Source organism: Nymphaea colorata, chromosome 4, assembly GCF_008831285.2.
Source record: "Nymphaea colorata isolate Beijing-Zhang1983 chromosome 4, ASM883128v2, whole genome shotgun sequence".
NCBI lineage: Eukaryota > Viridiplantae > Streptophyta > Magnoliopsida > Nymphaeales > Nymphaeaceae > Nymphaea > Nymphaea colorata.
Genome location: NC_045141.1, coordinates 16776953 through 16795034, shown reverse-complemented (window position 1 = coordinate 16795034; position 18082 = coordinate 16776953). Strand labels below are relative to the sequence as shown.

The following is an 18082-nucleotide window of genomic DNA, read 5'->3' as shown; positions in this document are numbered from 1 at the left end:
TCATCATGTATATAGCTTAGTAAAATGACCTTCTTCTTCTTCTTCTTCTTCTTCTTCTTCTTCAACAAGGGGCAAAGGCTCGGTGAGTTTCCCTTTGACTGATCTTGCTATAAATATCATCACTTTCTATTTGACGATGAAGATGACTAAATTCAATGCTAATGAACAGGGCGCTATTCAGTCATTATGGTGGAAAGGAGAGTCGTGAGGCATATACACCTCACGGATTTTTTACTATATAAAATAGCGGGTACCATCAGCCCTGTCAAATCGATTTGAATCAGACCTTTTTTCTAGTTCAAACAGATCATGGTTCCTAGTGCCTTCATATTTTCTGTTTTTTTCTTCTTCTTCTTCTTTTCTTTATGTTCTTTTGTTTGCTTTTTAGTTAAATAAGTTCATTAAAGGCGTATTTCAATATATATATAAATATATATATAGATGCCTTATATCATGAAACCTAAACCTACAATGCTGTAGAGTTGTCATGGCCAACTCACTTTATATATAAAGTGATGTTCAAAAAATGATAATTATCATTGCCGACCATTTTTTCACTGTGATAAGAGGACTTACTTCTTCCATGAACGAGAGAACTTGGTTCTTGTTCTAGCCTTTGCTTCAAAAATTTTCATCAAACTGAAGTAAATGCAGGAGAATTAAACTGAAATCCAGCGGGCTGGGGTTTAGTCACTTTGTTTCCTCCAGTTTCTGTACGGTACTCTGCTCCTCCTTGTTGCATGGGAGAAGTTACGAGCAATGAAAAGGTAGCAGCAGTGCTTTGTTTTTCTCCTCTTCCTTCTTCTTCATCATATGAAGAAGGGATCATAATTTCATGGTAGAAGCTGAAGAAAGGCCTGTGGATGCGTGAGACGTTGACATGGAAATCATTGAAAAGTCAAGGTGGAAAACAAGGAAGCGGTGGTGTACGTGTCGGACTTGACGCCCCGGAAATTTACGGGATCCCGATGAGTCACTGAGACTTTCATTTCCTCGTGCCCCGAAATTCCATCTCGTGCCCCGAAATTCCATCCTCTGCCAATTTTCTGCCTTCCTGCACACGGCCAACACAGAGAGAGAAGTGCTTTTCGATGGGTCGAATAAGTTAGGAGTGACAGTACCATGCTCGCTTCTCTGCCAAAATGCACTGGTGGAGAGGCGGCAGGAAGGACTGCTCTTCTCCCCATTCTGGATTGTCTCCTACTTCTTCTTCTTCCTCTTCCTCTTCCTCTGCGCCGTCCCCAGTTTCACCGAGCCATAGACGTAGAGCCAAGGACGAGAAGCTATCTCAGTCTCTCCAACACTCTAAGCAACCGGCTAGAAAGCTAACCAGGCAACGGAAACTCCGGTACCCTACAGTCCCCGAATTCAGTCTAGAACCTCCGAACTCCGATCTCCGATCACCAACCAACTTCGATGTGTCTTCGTCGGACGAAGACCTTCCTTTGCTGGAAGTCAGTGGGTTTCTTCAGACGGGCCACAGAGTCTCGCCATGGAAGTCGAGTTGTCACCCTCTCCCATCGCCAGGAGAAGTGGGTGGAATCCTCCATCACACCTCTGTCTCCGATTCTGAGACTAATCGGTAATTCCTGAACCAGTTCTAATTCATCGACTTTATTTGGATTTTCTTTTCCTGTTGGTTCCCAGTTAATAGTAGTGGTTGCGTCTTTTCTTCCAATATTTTCGTTTTTCCTATACAAGATCTTGCCTTGAGAACCTTAATTCTATACCCGATTAAAGGCTTTTACATATATACTTTTTACTTGTCAAGCTCGGCCCTTTTTTTCTCTTTTCAGCATAACTTTAACGAAAAGTAAAGAACAGGGGACTCGAAAAACCGATTTCTCTCTCTCTCTCTCTCTCTCTCTATATATATATATATATATATATATATCACAGTTCTGCTCATAGAGTTGTCGCGTATATTAGGGGATGATGTATGCTTAGCCCCTTGAGCATTTATGTTTCTGAAATAGTGGGTTTTCATCTTATGAAATATGAATCCTTTGTTAAGCATACTGGACTGGTACTCGGTCTTCAAGAGTATTCACAGGTTGCGCCATGTCAAACAGATTTGAAGCCAACAGAAGAAGTGCTTCAACTAGTTGTGTATCAAGCTCCAACCCAAGTCCTCAAAGCTTGACTTCTGGAGATACACTTCCATCTTATGAATGTTTTCAAGGACATCAGGTTGGGTCGCCTCAGCAAAATCAGGAGGACTCTCCTTTTCATAGCCCAACAAGGAGAGATTCTGTCTTGAATTTCAAAAATCATAATGAATTAGTTACTGTGGTGCACCCAAAATTGACTATGGAGAGCAACTCAGTTTCAGTTAAGCATGAGGTTAACCAACCTATGGTTGTTCATCCACTGCCGCTTCCTCCAAAAGCAGCAGCATCAGGACCGTCATCTTTTGTGCAGCAACCAGGAGCAGTCCCAAGCCTCACATCAAGAACAAGGAGCTGGCAAAAGAAGCATCTTATTGGAAGTGGTACATATGGGAGAGTCTATTTTGCTCTGAATAGGTATATAGTGATTGCATCTGTGTGTGTGTGTGTCTGCGACTCTGTATGCGTGCCTGCTTCCTTTTTGTGTTATCTTCAGAGCAGTATCTCTTTCACTTGACAGTCAAACTGGTGCCACATGTGCAATGAAGGAGGTAACTCTAATTCCGGATGATCCAAAATCCTCGGAATGCATAAAACAGCTGGAACAGGTTCTTTTTCACTCCAATTGCTTACCTGTATCCCTAGATCATGAATGCTGCTTATCGAGTTCATCTTTAATCTCATTAACCTATTTTTGCATCATAAGTTTTTTAAGCTATATCTGGAAGCTGTGAAAACAATGTTTTGTGATTCTGCATGTTGGATGGTTGATTGCTGACATCCCATTAATTACTAATGGTGTTTTGTCAACTTTTCCTTGTTCCTTCTATCTCATTCAGCTTTTTCATTCTTTCTTCTAGTTAATTTTGATAGATATTCTTTTCCTTAACATGACTTGGTATGAGTTCATCACATTCTTTTGGTTCAACTTGCATCTATCGGTTTCTACATTTGACTTTACTTGGTTTTACCATTTTTTGGAGGTTGGTTGTTGAAAGAAAAAGCCAGAATAACCAGCAACAAAATAAAGGACATTATCCTTGACCTTTAGCAGAAGTTATGGAACTAGAAGAAAGGATAATCTGTCCGAGCAGAAAGTAATTAATGATGTAAAGGATATCACTGTGTAAGGTTTGCTTCCTGTGACAAACACAAATCACAAAGGCCTATCCAGTAAAGAAGATTATACTTTTGTAGTAGTTTGCATGTAACTGTTTTGTATGGCCATTTTCTCAAGCTAGGAAAGTAAAAATTGGCAATGAATGATTACTATTTTGGTAAACTTCCTAAACTCTCGTAACTGTTTCCTAGAAGCAATGATTACTATTTTGGAAGTACTTTTGATTGAAAAATCAATCTAATTGATTTCGTACCCTTTGTTCTTCACTTGTATTTGTTTGTGGAATCCTTAATTAAGTAAAATGATGGGGGATAAGCTTCATTGTCAAGAGGGAAACAGCCCGGATCACCAGCTAACTATTTTTTTCCATGAGAGTTATACCTAGTGAAACGAATCTCCTTTCTTTTTATTCTCCAACTTGAGGTTCAGTCCCTAGCAATAATTTAGTTTAGTCCCTAGCAATAATAAACTTCCTAAACTCTCAGAACTGTTTCCTAGACGCTGTTTGTTAGATGAACATTTTCCCTTTCTGTATTCCCCACATTTGTGTAAGAGATGCTGAAGATTTTTCCATGAACTGCTGTTTCACGGTTCAAGGTCATAGATGGAACTGCATGAGCAAGTTCCTATCTATCTGTGGATCTTTGGAGGATAGTTGGTTCTCTGATGCCTGAAATCCTTGTATCTTTGGTCTGATGTGGAAAGAGATCTATAGCTCCTTGTATTTGATATCTGGGGAAATTAGACACCTTTACTGAAATCTTGTTTGCTGATGGGTATCTGCTAAAATTAGTGAAAAAACATATGGATATATTATAAAATAGTTGAGTATGTTGGCTTTGTTGATGGTCATATCTTCTATGTTTACATATAAACTGGCGAATATGGATGATGCACATGACCTGTTTATTCTGCATGCACAGAAGCATGTAGGAATTCCAACTACAATTTTTTTCCTCAAAATATTTTAACCTTGTACAGCAACATAATTTTTTTGGCAGCTGTATTTTAGGAAAAATATTCTGCTTTTCTTCTGACTTATGAAGGGTGCTCTTCGCAGGAAATAAATACTCTTACCCAACTTAAACATCAAAACATTGTGCAGTATTATGGAAGTGAAATAGTGAGTTAACATCTATCTTGCCCTGTTGATAATTTTCTTCAATAGAATGCAAATGACATAATTGTTCTTATGTACAGGTTGATGATAGTTTCTACATATATATCCAGTATTTTCCTCGTGGTTCAATCATAAAAGTGATTCAGGAGTGGGGTGGTGCCCTTCCAGAACAGGTTGTCCGCAGCTTCACTCGTCACATTCTTTCGGGTTTGGCATACTTGCATAGAGAAAATGTTGTCCACAGGTGCTTTCATGAGCCTTTTTGAGCTGAACCAGCTGATCCTAAATTTTCAGCATCCAAGTTTATGGTTTTATGAAGTGAAGCTGATATAGTTGTACAACATTACAAAAATTTTCTGTATAATGTTGCTTCTCCTATGCTACTTTCTGCTTCCATGTTGCTAACTTTAGAAGGCCCGAGCAAATGATTATGCAGCAAAAGTGTCTGAAAATATATAATGCTCAGAATAATGTTCTTATGCTTAAATATCTCAGTTGCAATGGTTGGTAATGCCAACAGCAAAGTTATGAAGACAATGTGAATAACTGCTATAAACATTAGTATGCTGAACTTTAGGGGGCAACCCTGTATAGAAGCCTGGTTAGAGTTTTTCTGTTTTTTAGTTGGAGTTTGTCAGCCATTAATGTCTGATCTCTTACTATTTAGAGACACAGAAAAGTGCTTTAAAGACAAAACTAGGTGGGAAATTTGCATTATGAACTTTTTTTATTACAAGGAGAAGTGCAGAAAACAAGTATAGTTTGAGATCTGACCGCACAGGTACCAAAATTCCTTTTGCTCAATAAGGAAAATGTGGTTAATGCCTAATGCAGAAAAAGAATAGTACAAAATGAGCTTAATGCAGCATATCCTGGTTTTCTAAAAAAGGCTGTTTATCTATTTATGCATCTTCCTTGACGATTCTTTATATGTAAAGGTATATGTGAGAGGATTCATATATTGATGATATTGAAGATACATAAGGGTTTGTAAGTATCGGTCTCATGCCCCTAGTTGTCTTTCTTCTTAGCCTTTTTGTTGCATTGCATTGAAACCAAGCCAGCTGAGGGGGATGTTGGGCTCTGCCAAATCAGACACTTGATCAATTTCAAAGACCACGGGTTGTTACAGTTGATGTCAAAGTGAAGTTCAACACTTGGTCCTAGGTTCCACATGCATGGATGTGTGTTCCTTAAGGAGGGTAAATTATAAGCCCCTATTTGACAGTATAAAAAATAGTCATATCTTGTTGATATTGTATAATACCCTAGATTATAATGCCCTATGTGCTTTGAGGGTTTTACAAGTTTTGATTGCACACACTAGCTTTCCTGGTTCATATTCTTTTTATGGCAAACCGAACCCAGATAGAGGGCAGGTTCGGGTTTCACTAAACTAGACAATTGGGTCACTTTTTGGGACAGATTGTTACATCATATCTGCTTTTTTTGTTCTCTTCTCAAGTAAGATAATTGTCCTACATAATTCCATCTAAAGTTTTAATACTACTATCAAATTTTTCATTTTGTATTCCTGCAGAAACTTGGTCCTAATTTTAGAAAAATTTAGTAGCCCAAGGTTTAGGTTAATGATGATATATTTTATGGATGTTTTGAAATTCAAAAACTTCTTTACGAAACTTTTATATGTCTAGGTTTGCCTTGTCATGGAACTTCTTTTACCTGCTCAATAATTGTGGATTATACGTTATACGTTTTTGTTTCTGGAGCTATCAACAGGTAACTTTTTTAACTTCATCTTTCATAATCTATTCTAAAGCTCAGACCAAAAAACATCCTTTTATTTGCACATCTAGAAATTGCCACCCATAAAACAAAATAAACATGAAAAAGGAAATTTCCTAATTTTCCAGGCAAGGGTATTAATTTTCCAGGCAAAGATACCCGTCATCATACTAAAGTTTCATTTTGAGTAGTACTCTATTTTCAACATCCATGATTCTTATATGGAGTGTCTAATATAAGTCATGCACTTCGTTGTTAGCTCAAATAATCTGGTTTGTTGTCTGGGTGGAATAACCACAGACAATATCATGAAAAAGCTACATCCTATGTGCAGTCTTTGTCTTTCTTTCTTCCTTTGGAGCCACAAACAATATCATGAGCCATAAAATTCATTACTCAATGTGTAAATTGTCTTTGTCTCTTAGTTTACTCAAACGTTCCATTAGCATCTTGACTGTCTTCTGTTTCTCTGCCTTTCCTTTTGTTGGATCTAGTGGAGCTGCATTTATGACATATTTCCCTCGTTCCATGTTCAATCATTGATGTGATTGGAAATTTCTATGAGAACCCTCTTGGAAGCATTCCATAACTATTTCTTTTCAGGGATATCAAGGGGGCAAACCTACTGGTTGACACTGATGGTATTGTTAAACTTGCAGACTTTGGGGTGGCAAAACCTGTGAGCTTTTTTCTCTTTTAAATTTTCATGAGGATAATGGTTTTATACATTTCACTGGGATCTCTGTAGTTTCCTATTTGGATTTGCGTACGTTCTTATTTTTTCTGTTTTCTCGTTTACATTATTTCCTTGTCAAGCCATGCATTCTGCTTGACATTCCTTAGTTTTGTCATATGGGAAGATAGTTTTTTCATTGTTACTGATTGCCCTTGCCTACTAGTTGCACTATCATTGGTAATTTTCTTACTACCATGTTAAGTATGATATTTACTGAGAATGGAACCTTCCCGTTCTACTTGTATCATGTCACTGGATAACCACAATGCTGAAATCTTAGTATGTTGGGGCCTGTCATTTTTCTAAGCACTTGAAAAAACTATTTGCATGTTAGAACAACTACTGGATTCAAAACTCATTTTTTAGTATGCAAACCATGGAGTTCATGGATAAAGTTCAATATTAAAGGAAAAATAATTTGTACTTACTAGTTCACTACTTCACTTTGTTAGTATCAAGTGTACTTCCCATATCACCCACCCTTCTTCCACAGGTAAAAGACTGCACACAAACACAATCATATGCACATGCACACTACACATGCTCGAGTGCATTCCCAAATTAATACGTTTGTAACTTATGTATGTTTGCGTGTGGAGAGGAAGAGTCGTTCTCTCTTAAACCACTCACATAATGGTGTTTTGGTCTCCTGGAAGAATATGAGCGGGCATGTTCTGCTTGGGAATTATGGTTTCAAATTGAAGAGTAGTCAATCATCAGCATGATGTCACTAGCTGCATCATGCTTAGATATGCATGCCATTAAACATTTACAGGATGTAAGACCAACATTGGTATGAATGGTCTGCATGTCATGCATAATTTTGCTTTTGACTCACTTCTTTGAGTTTCCATTTTCCAGTTAAAAGGGGAAATTTTACCACAATCGATGAAGGGTTCTCCATATTGGATGGCTCCAGAGGTAGACTTCTATTCCTGTACACTTCTTGTGATTTCATATAAAGAATTTTCCAACACTAGCTATCTCTTGCCCAGGTCCTGATGCAGAAAGAAACTGGATATGACCTTGCTGTTGATATTTGGAGTTTGGGTTGTACCATCATTGAGATGGTGACAGGGAAACCTCCATGGGGTGATTTAAATTGGGTGAGCTTATTGTGGATAGATTTATGCACGATGTTGTTTAATTAACTTATTCCTCATTTATTCCACATAAACATCAAAGTGAATACTTTTTTTGTTGCTATAGAATTATCTTTTCTTTGCTGTTGTTATTTTTCACAAATAACTTAACTAGCTGTAGAATCTAGTTCAAACTATTAGCTGATAATGAACCTATCTTCCATACTGAAACTTTTTCTTCACTTAATTCTGCTGTCCATCAGAAATAACTGGTTATCCTATGTCATATAACTTTGATTTTGTTTTAAGGTTACTTTTCCATCAGAACAAATATAGGATTGAGACATTATTTTGGTGGTGATGATCAACAACAGATCCATTACGAGTTAAATTCGAGTTTGTGTCTTCTCCAAGCCCTTATGCCTCCTAGATTTTTGGATTTTCAACCTTTTCAATTGACCTATATAGCATGAAAACAATTTTCATTTTTGTCCAAGTTGATTTTTTTGTAAACACTTACAGTTATTGTATTGGCATTATTTCTATAACCCCTAAACAAGTCCGCCCACTGGGTTGGGTGGTTGGACTTACAATCTTCAAGTTGAAGTCTGATAAGAGTTCAATAGGTAGAGGCTAGAGTCCTTTTCTTGATATAAATTCGTGTAGATCTCTCTAACCTTCAGCATGTCTGATCATGTCCTCATTTCACATCCATATTGTACGTTCACTTTGTTACATAGAAGTTATTCTCAGTACTTTTCTGGTTAGCATTATGCACTTTTATGGTGAGCATATCTTGTGGTTGTGTGATGAGTGCTCTCAATTTGATTATGTGCCATAGACCACATAATGAATCCTGAGCTTGACTTTCCTCTGCCCAGTGCTGACTAACAATTCCGTCAGGCTGAAGGAGGTCTGGAGTTCAATAGCATGGTCTGTCTACTTTGTGTCTACAGAGTATGAGCACTTCTGTTAGGCCCCCTGATACCTCTCCTACCCATGTCCTGCCCATGTAGGTACTTGGATCTAGTAAGTTACTAGGCAGAACCATTGGCTAGTCAGAACCTAAAAGGTATTCAAAGTTTCAATGACAATTTTGAAAGAAGAAAAGTTCACATAACCAAAAATAAATGGAAAAAAAAAATCCTTTTTTAAACAATTAAAAGCCAGCACAAGAAAAGCCAAATCAACCGTAACCTTATGGTTGTTTATGTTAGTATGCACATGTATTGCAACTATGTAGCCCATATGGTAACTACATGTCGGTGTGGGGAAAGTGCTTCTATATCACATGTCCTGGCCTGTGTTGGTTTGGTTAAAACATGATGTCTATAGGTATAGACATACATACACATATATCGAGAGAGAGAGAGAGAGAGAGAGAGAGAGAGAGAGAGAGAGATTCCATACCAATATCTGTCACCAGGGTTGCATAGAAGTGTACAAGGTGATATAGATATAATTGAAAAATGAATAGGCGTCTTTTCTGTATCAGTTTGTCTTTTATATATATATATATATATATATATATATATTATGTGTGTGTGTGTGCGTGTGTTGTTATTTGCTCTTTTGACTATTGGCTTGGTGTTGGTTTCCTGTACAGGCTGCAGCAATGTTTAAAGTCACAAGAAATGAAACCCCCCATATTCCAGACAATTTGAGTTTGGAGGGTAAGGATTTCCTTTGTCGCTGCTTGCAAGTTAATCCAACTGACAGAGCAACAGCAGTAGAGTTGCTTGGACATTCATTTGTCGGAGGCTCCCTTCATCAAGAAATTTCTAGTTATCATGAGACAGTTTTACTTATGAAAAAGCTGGTAACTCCTTTGCACCCATTTTTTCATTGTTTTGTCCATCTTTGATATGAACACATGTTCAAACATGGCAGCATGTATCAAATAAGTTGACAACAAACCAGACTTTGACGACGTTGCCAAGAAAGCAGCAGGTGAAGCAAAAGAAGATATGGGAAAGGTGACAATCTTGTGACAATCTCTGTGCTGCTTAACAAGAAATCATTTCCATTTGTTCTGCTGTAAATGTTTACTATGGTATGCTATTGTTCTTTTTCAGCCAAAGCAATCATGGGGGTGCTGAACATCAGAGAAATCTGTCAGCCCCATCTCTTTCTCCTTGCTTTACGCTTGAGAATCTTCCTAGTCTGTCTTCTTTACGTACAAATAAGAACATATATAATGTTGGTCCTGTGAACATGGAAACAGCTCTAAATCTTGCTTGCAGGACTGATCCTGAACATCAAGCATCCTGCCACTAGTGGCAAGGACCGGTGGTTGTGTTTGCTAGGTTGTAACATCTGTAACCTTATAGTGGATACTGGACTTACTGTATCACGCACCACGATGTCTTCAAAATTTGCACGTGGTCGGTGATGTCCAATTCTTCGTTTGGCAGGGCTTACCTTTCATTCTACAGTTTTCCCACCTTAGTCTCGTCTTTTATTTCTGATTGTTTTGAATATTCCAACCAACAAGGAGAAGAACATGATTATTGGTTCCGGAAGACAATTGAATACAGATCTGTGTACATTATAACCACGAGCTGAGTTTTGTCCTGAGACGATCTTATAAATCAATATCCCGTTGCTCTTATTTTCCAACTTGTGTTAGGATTTTAAAGTTGGCAGTTTCCTGAAGATCAGCTCAACAAATGAAGAAAATCAGAATCAAACAAAAAGGCAATTATGCTCGTTAGATTTAGAGTGATAAATCAAGGAAGAATACCTCAAGAGGCGGGGAATCTAGGCAACAAAAGTAGCAACGTATCCTCATCAAAGGAAAAAAAAAATGATTATAGAAACTAGAAAATTAAAGAAGGATTGTTTGAATTTTAAACAAATCTGTAACAATCCCTCTAAAAAACGTGTATAAATCCTGGAACCTCACATCCATCGTTTTGTTGGTGTGAGAGATACTGAATGTAGGATTTGCTAATCCGAACCATTTAAAATTTTAGTCTTGCATTTTTTCCTTTTATGGTATCAGAGTTATCTCCGTGAGGATTATCGATTTCTCCATGGCTTTTGGTGCATCCTTCTCGTTTGTCATGGCAGCTAAGTATCCATATCCTTCAACGGTTAAAGTTGTAAATTTTGTCTTTATCAAACTCTCTCACAAGAATTACTTGCTTTGGAAAACCCAAATGCTTGGGTTGATTGAAAGCCAAGACATGATGGGTTTTACCGAGGGACAAATCTCTAAAACTGACCTCTACAATTGAAGTTGTTGAGGCCCGTTCTATCCCAAATCCAGAATTCTTTGCCTGGAAAAAATCAGACCCTCTCCTTAGAGGGTGGATCACTGGATCACTATCTGAAGAAAGTACTAGGTCTTGTGGTTGGACTCCAAAGCTCTTCCAAAGTTTGGAATGCTCTTATAAAGGTCTTTGCTAGAGAATCTAAAGACTGAGAATTTCTGTTAAACAAAAAATTGCATACATTTCAAAAGCAAGATAATGAGAATTTCTGTTAAACAAAAAATTACAGACATTTCAAAAGCAAGATAAAACTGTTACTGAGTATAAAACAGGTTTCAAAACCATATGTGATGAATTGGCAGCCATTGGGAAACCTCTGTCGGATAAAGACAAAGTTTATTGGCTCATAAATGGGCTTCGATCGGGTTATGAATCGTTTATGACGTCGATACTTCGACCTCCTATCCCTGCATATATTGATGTCGTTTCTCTGCTTACATCATCTATGCCCTATGTATTTGAGTTTACATATGATTCGTTTGCGATTAAGGACAAGGAAACCAATCAGACGATTGCTAAGGGAGCTAGAGAGGGAAATTTATACGCGCTCAAGACTATACCGAATGCAGTATTCTTTTCTGATCGTTTCAGGACACCAACTTCAAAAATTTGGCATAGTCGGCTTGGGCATCCATCAGCTATGATCATTGAATTTTTATCGTCCAAGGGTAGAATAAATTTAACAGCAAAAACGTCTATGTTTTCTATTTGTCAAAGTTGTCAATTGGGAAAAGCAACATGTTTGCCTTTTCTTCCATTAGATGATGAATATTATGAACCTTTTGAAAAAATTCATTGTGATCTTTGGGGACCAGCACCGGTTGACTGATGTCAAAAATTTCAATACTATGCTCTCTTTGTTGATCACCATCTCGATACTCTTGGATCTATCCATTAAAATTAAGTCTGATTTCTTTACAAAGTTTATGGAATTTCATAAGATGGTGACAACGCGATTCAGAAGATCTGTAAAAAATTTTCAAAGTGATGAAGGTGGTGTATTTAATAGCGCTACATTTCTCTCTCATTTAAGAGAATGTGGAATCAAACATCTTAAAGCTTGTCCAAAAATCATGAACAGAATGGGTTGGTGGAGCGAAAACACAGGTCAGTTACTAAACTTAGATTAACTCTACTGTTTCATAGTAATTTACCAGCAAAATATTGGGTGGAAACCTTTTCTACAGCTGTTTGGCTCATAAATCGGTTGCCGACATCCACGCTCCAAATGCTAAGCCCATATGAAAGTTTATTTCATAAACCTCCAGATTATTCTTGCCTAAGAACTTTTGGGTGTAGATGTTTTCCCTATATCAAGAGCTACAACAAACACAAATTTGAACTCAAATCCTTACCATGTGTCTTCATAGGGTATAGTGACCAACACAAAGGTTATCGCTGCCTTTATCCCTTGACAAATCGAGTGTATATTTCCAGACACGTTATGTTTGATGAAAAATGCTTTCTTTTCAATCAAGGTTCGGCTAGCGCACAACTGAATTACAACTTTTCTCATGATCTAGTGTCCTTCTCTCCCGTCGCCACACAACCTAACCAGCCTCCTCTCACCGAAGTGAACCCCCATGATCTTGCGAGACTTCACAATAGTGAACCAGAACCTCCCTTTCTTCCTCCTTCTCTACTATCACCACCAGAGTCGCCAACCCTTCACTCACCATCGCCACCTAGCTCACCCTCTCCAATCCCATCTAATGTCTTACCCAATACCTCTACTAGACTGTCTCATCCTACGGTCACGCGGTTTCAAAATGGTATTGTCAAACCCAATCCCAAATACATATTAACTATCCTTGCTCCCACCGAACCAATACATTTTTCCATTGCTCTTAACCATCCCGGTTGGAGGCAAGCTATGAAGGATGAAATGGCAACATTGATTGCAAATGACACATGGACCTTGGTACCTCGTGATCCCTCCATGCATATTATTAGCAGTCGATGGGTTTACAAAACCAAATTGAATAGTGATGGCCACGTTGATAGACTATGCTGGTAGAACATGGTTATACTCAAGTTGAAGGCGTGGATTTCCTTGAATCCTTTTCACCAGTTGTTAAACCAGCAACTATTCGGATTGTTCTCTCTGTTGCTCTCATGAATAGCTGGCCACTTAAATAACTTGATGTCAAAAATGCATTTTTGAATGGCTATTTGACTGAAACTGTATTCATTGAGCAGCCTCCAGGTTTCCAAGATAATCGATTTCCATGCCATGTTTGCAAATTAAATCATGCACTATATGTTCTCAAACAGGCCCCTCGAGCTTGGTATGATCGGTTTGCTCAATTTTTATTCTCTCACAATTTTCAAGCCAGTTCTACAGATCCATTGTTATTTGTTTGACTCCAACAGTCGACTGTAACTATACTTCTATTATATGTGGATGATATCATTCTCACTGGCAGCAGTCCAACCTTTCTTGCATCCTTTCAAAAGAAAGTATCTCGTACTTTTGCTGTGAATGATCTTGGGACTTACATTATTTCTTAGGCATTCAAGTTCAATGCACGGCTTCCGGACTATTCCTCAACCAGCAACACTATGCTATGAAATTCTAGAATGCGCTCAGATGCAATCGTGTCGATCAATTGTCACACCAATGGTTACTAATGTTTCTAGTAACAACACTGTAAAAGAAGAAGCATATCCCAATGCTACCTTGTATCGCAGTCTTGTTGACGCTCTGCAATATGTTACATTTACACGACCAGACATCACTTATGTTGTTAATTATGTGTCACAGTTTATGCACGTTCCTTCCCTGCGACATTTCCAGTTGCTGAAACGCATTCTTCGCTATATTTAGAGCACTATCTCTCTTGAGATGCAATTCTTTAAGCCCAGCAAATTGTCAATTAGAGCTTATTCTGATGCAGATTTGGTCGGCTGCACCTCCACTCGTCGCTCTACCACAGGCTACTGCAACCTTTATGGGCCCCAATTGTATTTCCTGGGCATCTAAAAAACAACAAAGTATTGCGAGATCTTCTTGTGAAGCAGAATACCATGCCCTTGCAACAGCAACAGCAGAACTAACTTGGATCACATTTATTCTTAGAGATCTTGGACTGTTTCTCTCTCAACCTCCTTTGTTGTTATGTGACAATCTTTCCGCTTTGCAATCCACCATCAAAACAGCCCATCACTCCCGGATGAAGCATATTGAGCTTGATTTTCATTTACGAGAAAAAGTGGCTCTTGGATCGTTAGTTACTCAATATATTTCGTCCGCTCATCAGCTTGCTGATATGTTTACAAAGCCATTGCCCCATCATCGATTGACAACGTTGGGTTACAAGCTCGGTCTTCGCTACAGTCTACACTCGAGATTGAAGGGAGATGTTAACGCACAAGCTGTAGACCGTTCCTGAAAATCATGCCAGCTCAACAAATGAAGAAAATCATAAAGATAATGACAAATCAAACAAAATGGCAACTATGCCCATTATATTTGGAGTAATAAATCAAGGAAGAACACCTCACGAGGCAGGGAATCTAGGCAAGAAAAGTGGCAACGTATCCTCATCAAAGGAAAAAGAAATGATTATAGAAACTAGAAAATTAAGGAATGATTGTTTGAATTTTAAACAAATCTGTAACAATCCTCCAAGAAACGTGTATAAGTCCTCTCATCAAGGGAACCGTACATCCATCGTTTTGTTGGTGTGAGAGACAGTGGACGTAGGATTTTTTAATCCGAACCATTTAAAATTTTAGTGTTGCAGTTTTTCCTTTCAGCATCATGAACTCAAGTGCTTTGCTGTTTAGTGTGAGCAGTTCAAGAAGCGTCACTCTTTCCTCTAACGAGCCCAAGGAAAAAGTTCTTGATCGACTGCATCTCATTATAAATTCAATTGGAAAGTACAACAGCTTCTCGACCTTGCAACATGGGATGAAAACTTACAGGACTAGCAGATTTATACTAAGAGTCGCACTTTGGGCTGTCAAACTCTTGACCTCCTTCAGCCAGAAGGCAGCAGTAGGTCCATATGGGAGCCAGCGGAGGCACAGGTCCATATGGGAACCATCAATCATCACTAATTCTTTTCTTTCTTGGCGACTACTTTTTAGTGATAGATTTTTAATTTTTAGTCGTTTAGTAGTAATTGACATCCATCATATTCAAACTCTTATATGTGTGTGTACTCGCGCCCCTTCACTTGAAATTCTGGCTCCGCTACTGCTTGAAAGGAAATTGAGCTTTTTTTTTTGTCCATGTTTGTCAAGTTGAAGTTGTTAATGATAAGATTTGAAGTAAAGATGCAAACTGTACCTGATAACGGGAACCAAATGGAAGTTCAATTCTTTGAGTAAAGGGACCTCAAATTTCTATTGGGGGTTCAACTTAGACACTTGACACCCAAACACCCAGCATGTTGACCATACAGTAGAATGTCAAGGTGCTTTAATACCTTGACAAGTTACCCAAGTGTTTATATCTTTGATAACTTCCTCTGTGATAAAAAACGTAGGACCATTCATACATATATACATATACATATAAATACAGATGAATTAAAATAGCTGGCCAGTGTCCATTATTGGGTGGGTAAAATTAAACTTTGTGACGCTAAAAATGTCACAAATGATGCGTTTCATAACGGCAAATCATTGGCCACAGTTTCTAGCCACGAAATGCACTGTTACCCATGCTTGAACCGCCATATCATAGTGAAGAATGTCCTGTGTGATTAGATTCAGGTCCATTTGTGGTACTTGGTTGATCAAATTTAATCTATTTGCATCCTTAATTGGAATCCGGATACTGGCACAAACTACCCCTGTTAAGGGGGAAAAAAAAAAGGAGAGCACGTGAGCAGTTAAGAAAAGAAGAAAGAAAGCCAAATATATAAATTAATAGCCGAATTTGGTAGTAAATAAATAAAGCCACGTTCATAGCATGATCTGCCCCCATGAACCACCAACTGCAATGATAAAAGTGGAATGGTGGATCTTCCTCCACATCTCGGAGGAGCCATGGTTCCCTTTTCATTTGAACAAAAAAAAAGGAATGGGCAGTAATTCATATATTTTTAACAAGTAAATCATCTTCCACATCTTGGATCCGCGAGTCGTTCACTTGAAAAGAGAGAGGCAGGTAACTAAACTACTTATCTGTTCTTGTCAATGAAGCTCATTATTTACTTTAGTTAGTGCCACCCACATGAAACATGAGCTGGACCTTATACATCGATTACTTTATGTTTTTTCCATTTGTAGGTTTAACCCTAAGCTGCTAATGTGTTAGATTCCTCAGCATTGACTGCATGTTAGGGTGCATGAAAAGACCAAAATACCCTCCAAAGATCGTCAACCTTATAAGACAAAAATAGCGATTCAACTATTTTCATTTTTGTCTTTTTAAGACATGATATGGAGGTTGTGAGGAGGTCGAACACACTATATGGGGGCCTAACAAGGTTTGCAACCTACCTCTCGTACTAAATATTGATGGATTTTTCAGGGTTTATAAAGAGAGTTGTTAAAATAGTTGGTTGTTCTAGTTTTTAGCTTTCTTTCAAGCTAAAACTGAAACTGCTAGGGAGAAAATTGAGATCTATCAAATTAAGAGCCCAAGCATAAGAGTGGGTTGGGTCATTATAGGCACCTCCACCTTCCTTCATTTTTCATTCCTCTTGGATCCTGACCTGCATCAGGACCCAAGTGGGATACGATATACTATCTCACTTCACTATTAAAAATCGATGATTGACTAACAGCAAAAAAACGTTAGTAAAACATGATGTCGCGTCTTTAAAAGTTTTACTGGCATTTGCAGAGGTCGTCGGTGAAAAATATGTCGATGAAAACTATCACCTATATTCTAGCACATAAATCCCTGCATGTGTCGTCCTACACTTAGTTAAATAATGCAAATTACCAATATCTCATGCATGTAGGTGATAATATTTTTGCTAACATTTCATGGACGTCGATGAAGGCTGATTTTCATCGACGTTCATCTACAGGCATTGGTGAAACACGATCTTCACCAGCATTGCATCCTAAACATCGGTAAAATTTCATTTTCACAGATGGCTACCTTTCCACGGATAGATGAATCTATGCTTTTTTGTAGTGCTTATAACGCATAGATGAATCTATGCTTTTTTGTAGTGCTTATAATGGTCACAAAAATAGCACCCACAGAAATCGAACAAAAGACACCTTATACATGTTTGCCTAGCCAACCAGTTATACTATAAATTAATTTTACTCAAATTTCCTTTCAAAGATTTGGATCTAAGTCTCAGAGCATCGGTTAAAAGTAAACGAGTGTGTTTGACTGCGTGTGGCAGGCCAACCCATGGTCATCTGTTGTACAGAGTTCACACATAAAAATGATGTGAATCAATCACTTAATTTGAACGTTGTTAAGTTAATTAGTGGAAGTCTCTTTTTTGGTTTATTTCTCTCTCTCTCTCTCTCTCCATGTATGTAAACCGTCTCCTTTTCACTCTCAACCATGGTTTTCTCCTGATGTCCATACAAAGTTTACTAAGGGGCAGTTTGGCAATAGTAACATTCTCTTATTACCTTCCAACAAAATAAACTAAATCTATCGACTGCTCCATTTTTTAACAGAAATTATTGTTATAGGACCCACCCTGGTTGGCATTATTGGAGACGCCTTCCCATTGGCCTGCAGGGTCAAATAATATTCCAAAGAGATTTCACTCACACACACTCCCTCTCTTTCTCTCAAAAATTTATCAGTAAAAGACGATGTTTCAAAGAAATATATTTTTTCTCTTTGTCTCTCGTTCAATTGTTAAAAAAAGCAACCACTAAAATTATATATATATATATATATATATATATATATTATTTTGAAAAGGAATATGCTCATGTTTTAGTATATTTACGTGTAACT

General features: G+C 37.9%; 1 protein-coding gene across 2 annotated transcripts; it reads left to right on the top strand.

Moving 5' to 3' along the window:
* Positions 1-704: 704 nt before the first annotated feature.
* Positions 705-10469, top strand: LOC116252867 (mitogen-activated protein kinase kinase kinase 5-like). 2 transcript variants are annotated; one of them, XM_031627473.2, is made up of 11 exons: positions 705-1582; positions 2073-2525; positions 2629-2716; positions 4289-4351; positions 4429-4592; positions 6698-6773; positions 7692-7751; positions 7826-7936; positions 9519-9731; positions 9818-9888; positions 9988-10469. In XM_031627473.2, exons 1-11 carry the CDS (start codon positions 1143-1145, stop codon positions 10187-10189), a joined length of 1941 nt encoding a protein of 646 aa, XP_031483333.1. In that variant the 5' UTR covers positions 705-1142; the 3' UTR covers positions 10190-10469. The 2 variants fall into 2 exon arrangements, with proteins under 2 accessions (XP_031483333.1, XP_031483332.1); XM_031627472.2 differs by having other exon boundaries at positions 709-1582; positions 9803-9888.
* The last annotated feature ends 7613 nt before the right edge of the window (positions 10470-18082 follow it).

Bases quoted from the DNA above. Each gene is read 5' to 3' on its own strand.
- LOC116252867 (XM_031627472.2), top strand. From the start codon at position 1,143: ATGCACTGGTGGAGAGGCGGCAGGAAGGACTGCTCTTCTCCCCATTCT. The intron at 6,774-7,691 runs GTGAGCTTTTTT...TCCATTTTCCAG, and splicing joins ACTTTGGGGTGGCAAAACCT to TTAAAAGGGGAAATTTTACC. The intron at 7,937-9,518 runs GTGAGCTTATTG...TTTCCTGTACAG, and splicing joins CATGGGGTGATTTAAATTGG to GCTGCAGCAATGTTTAAAGT.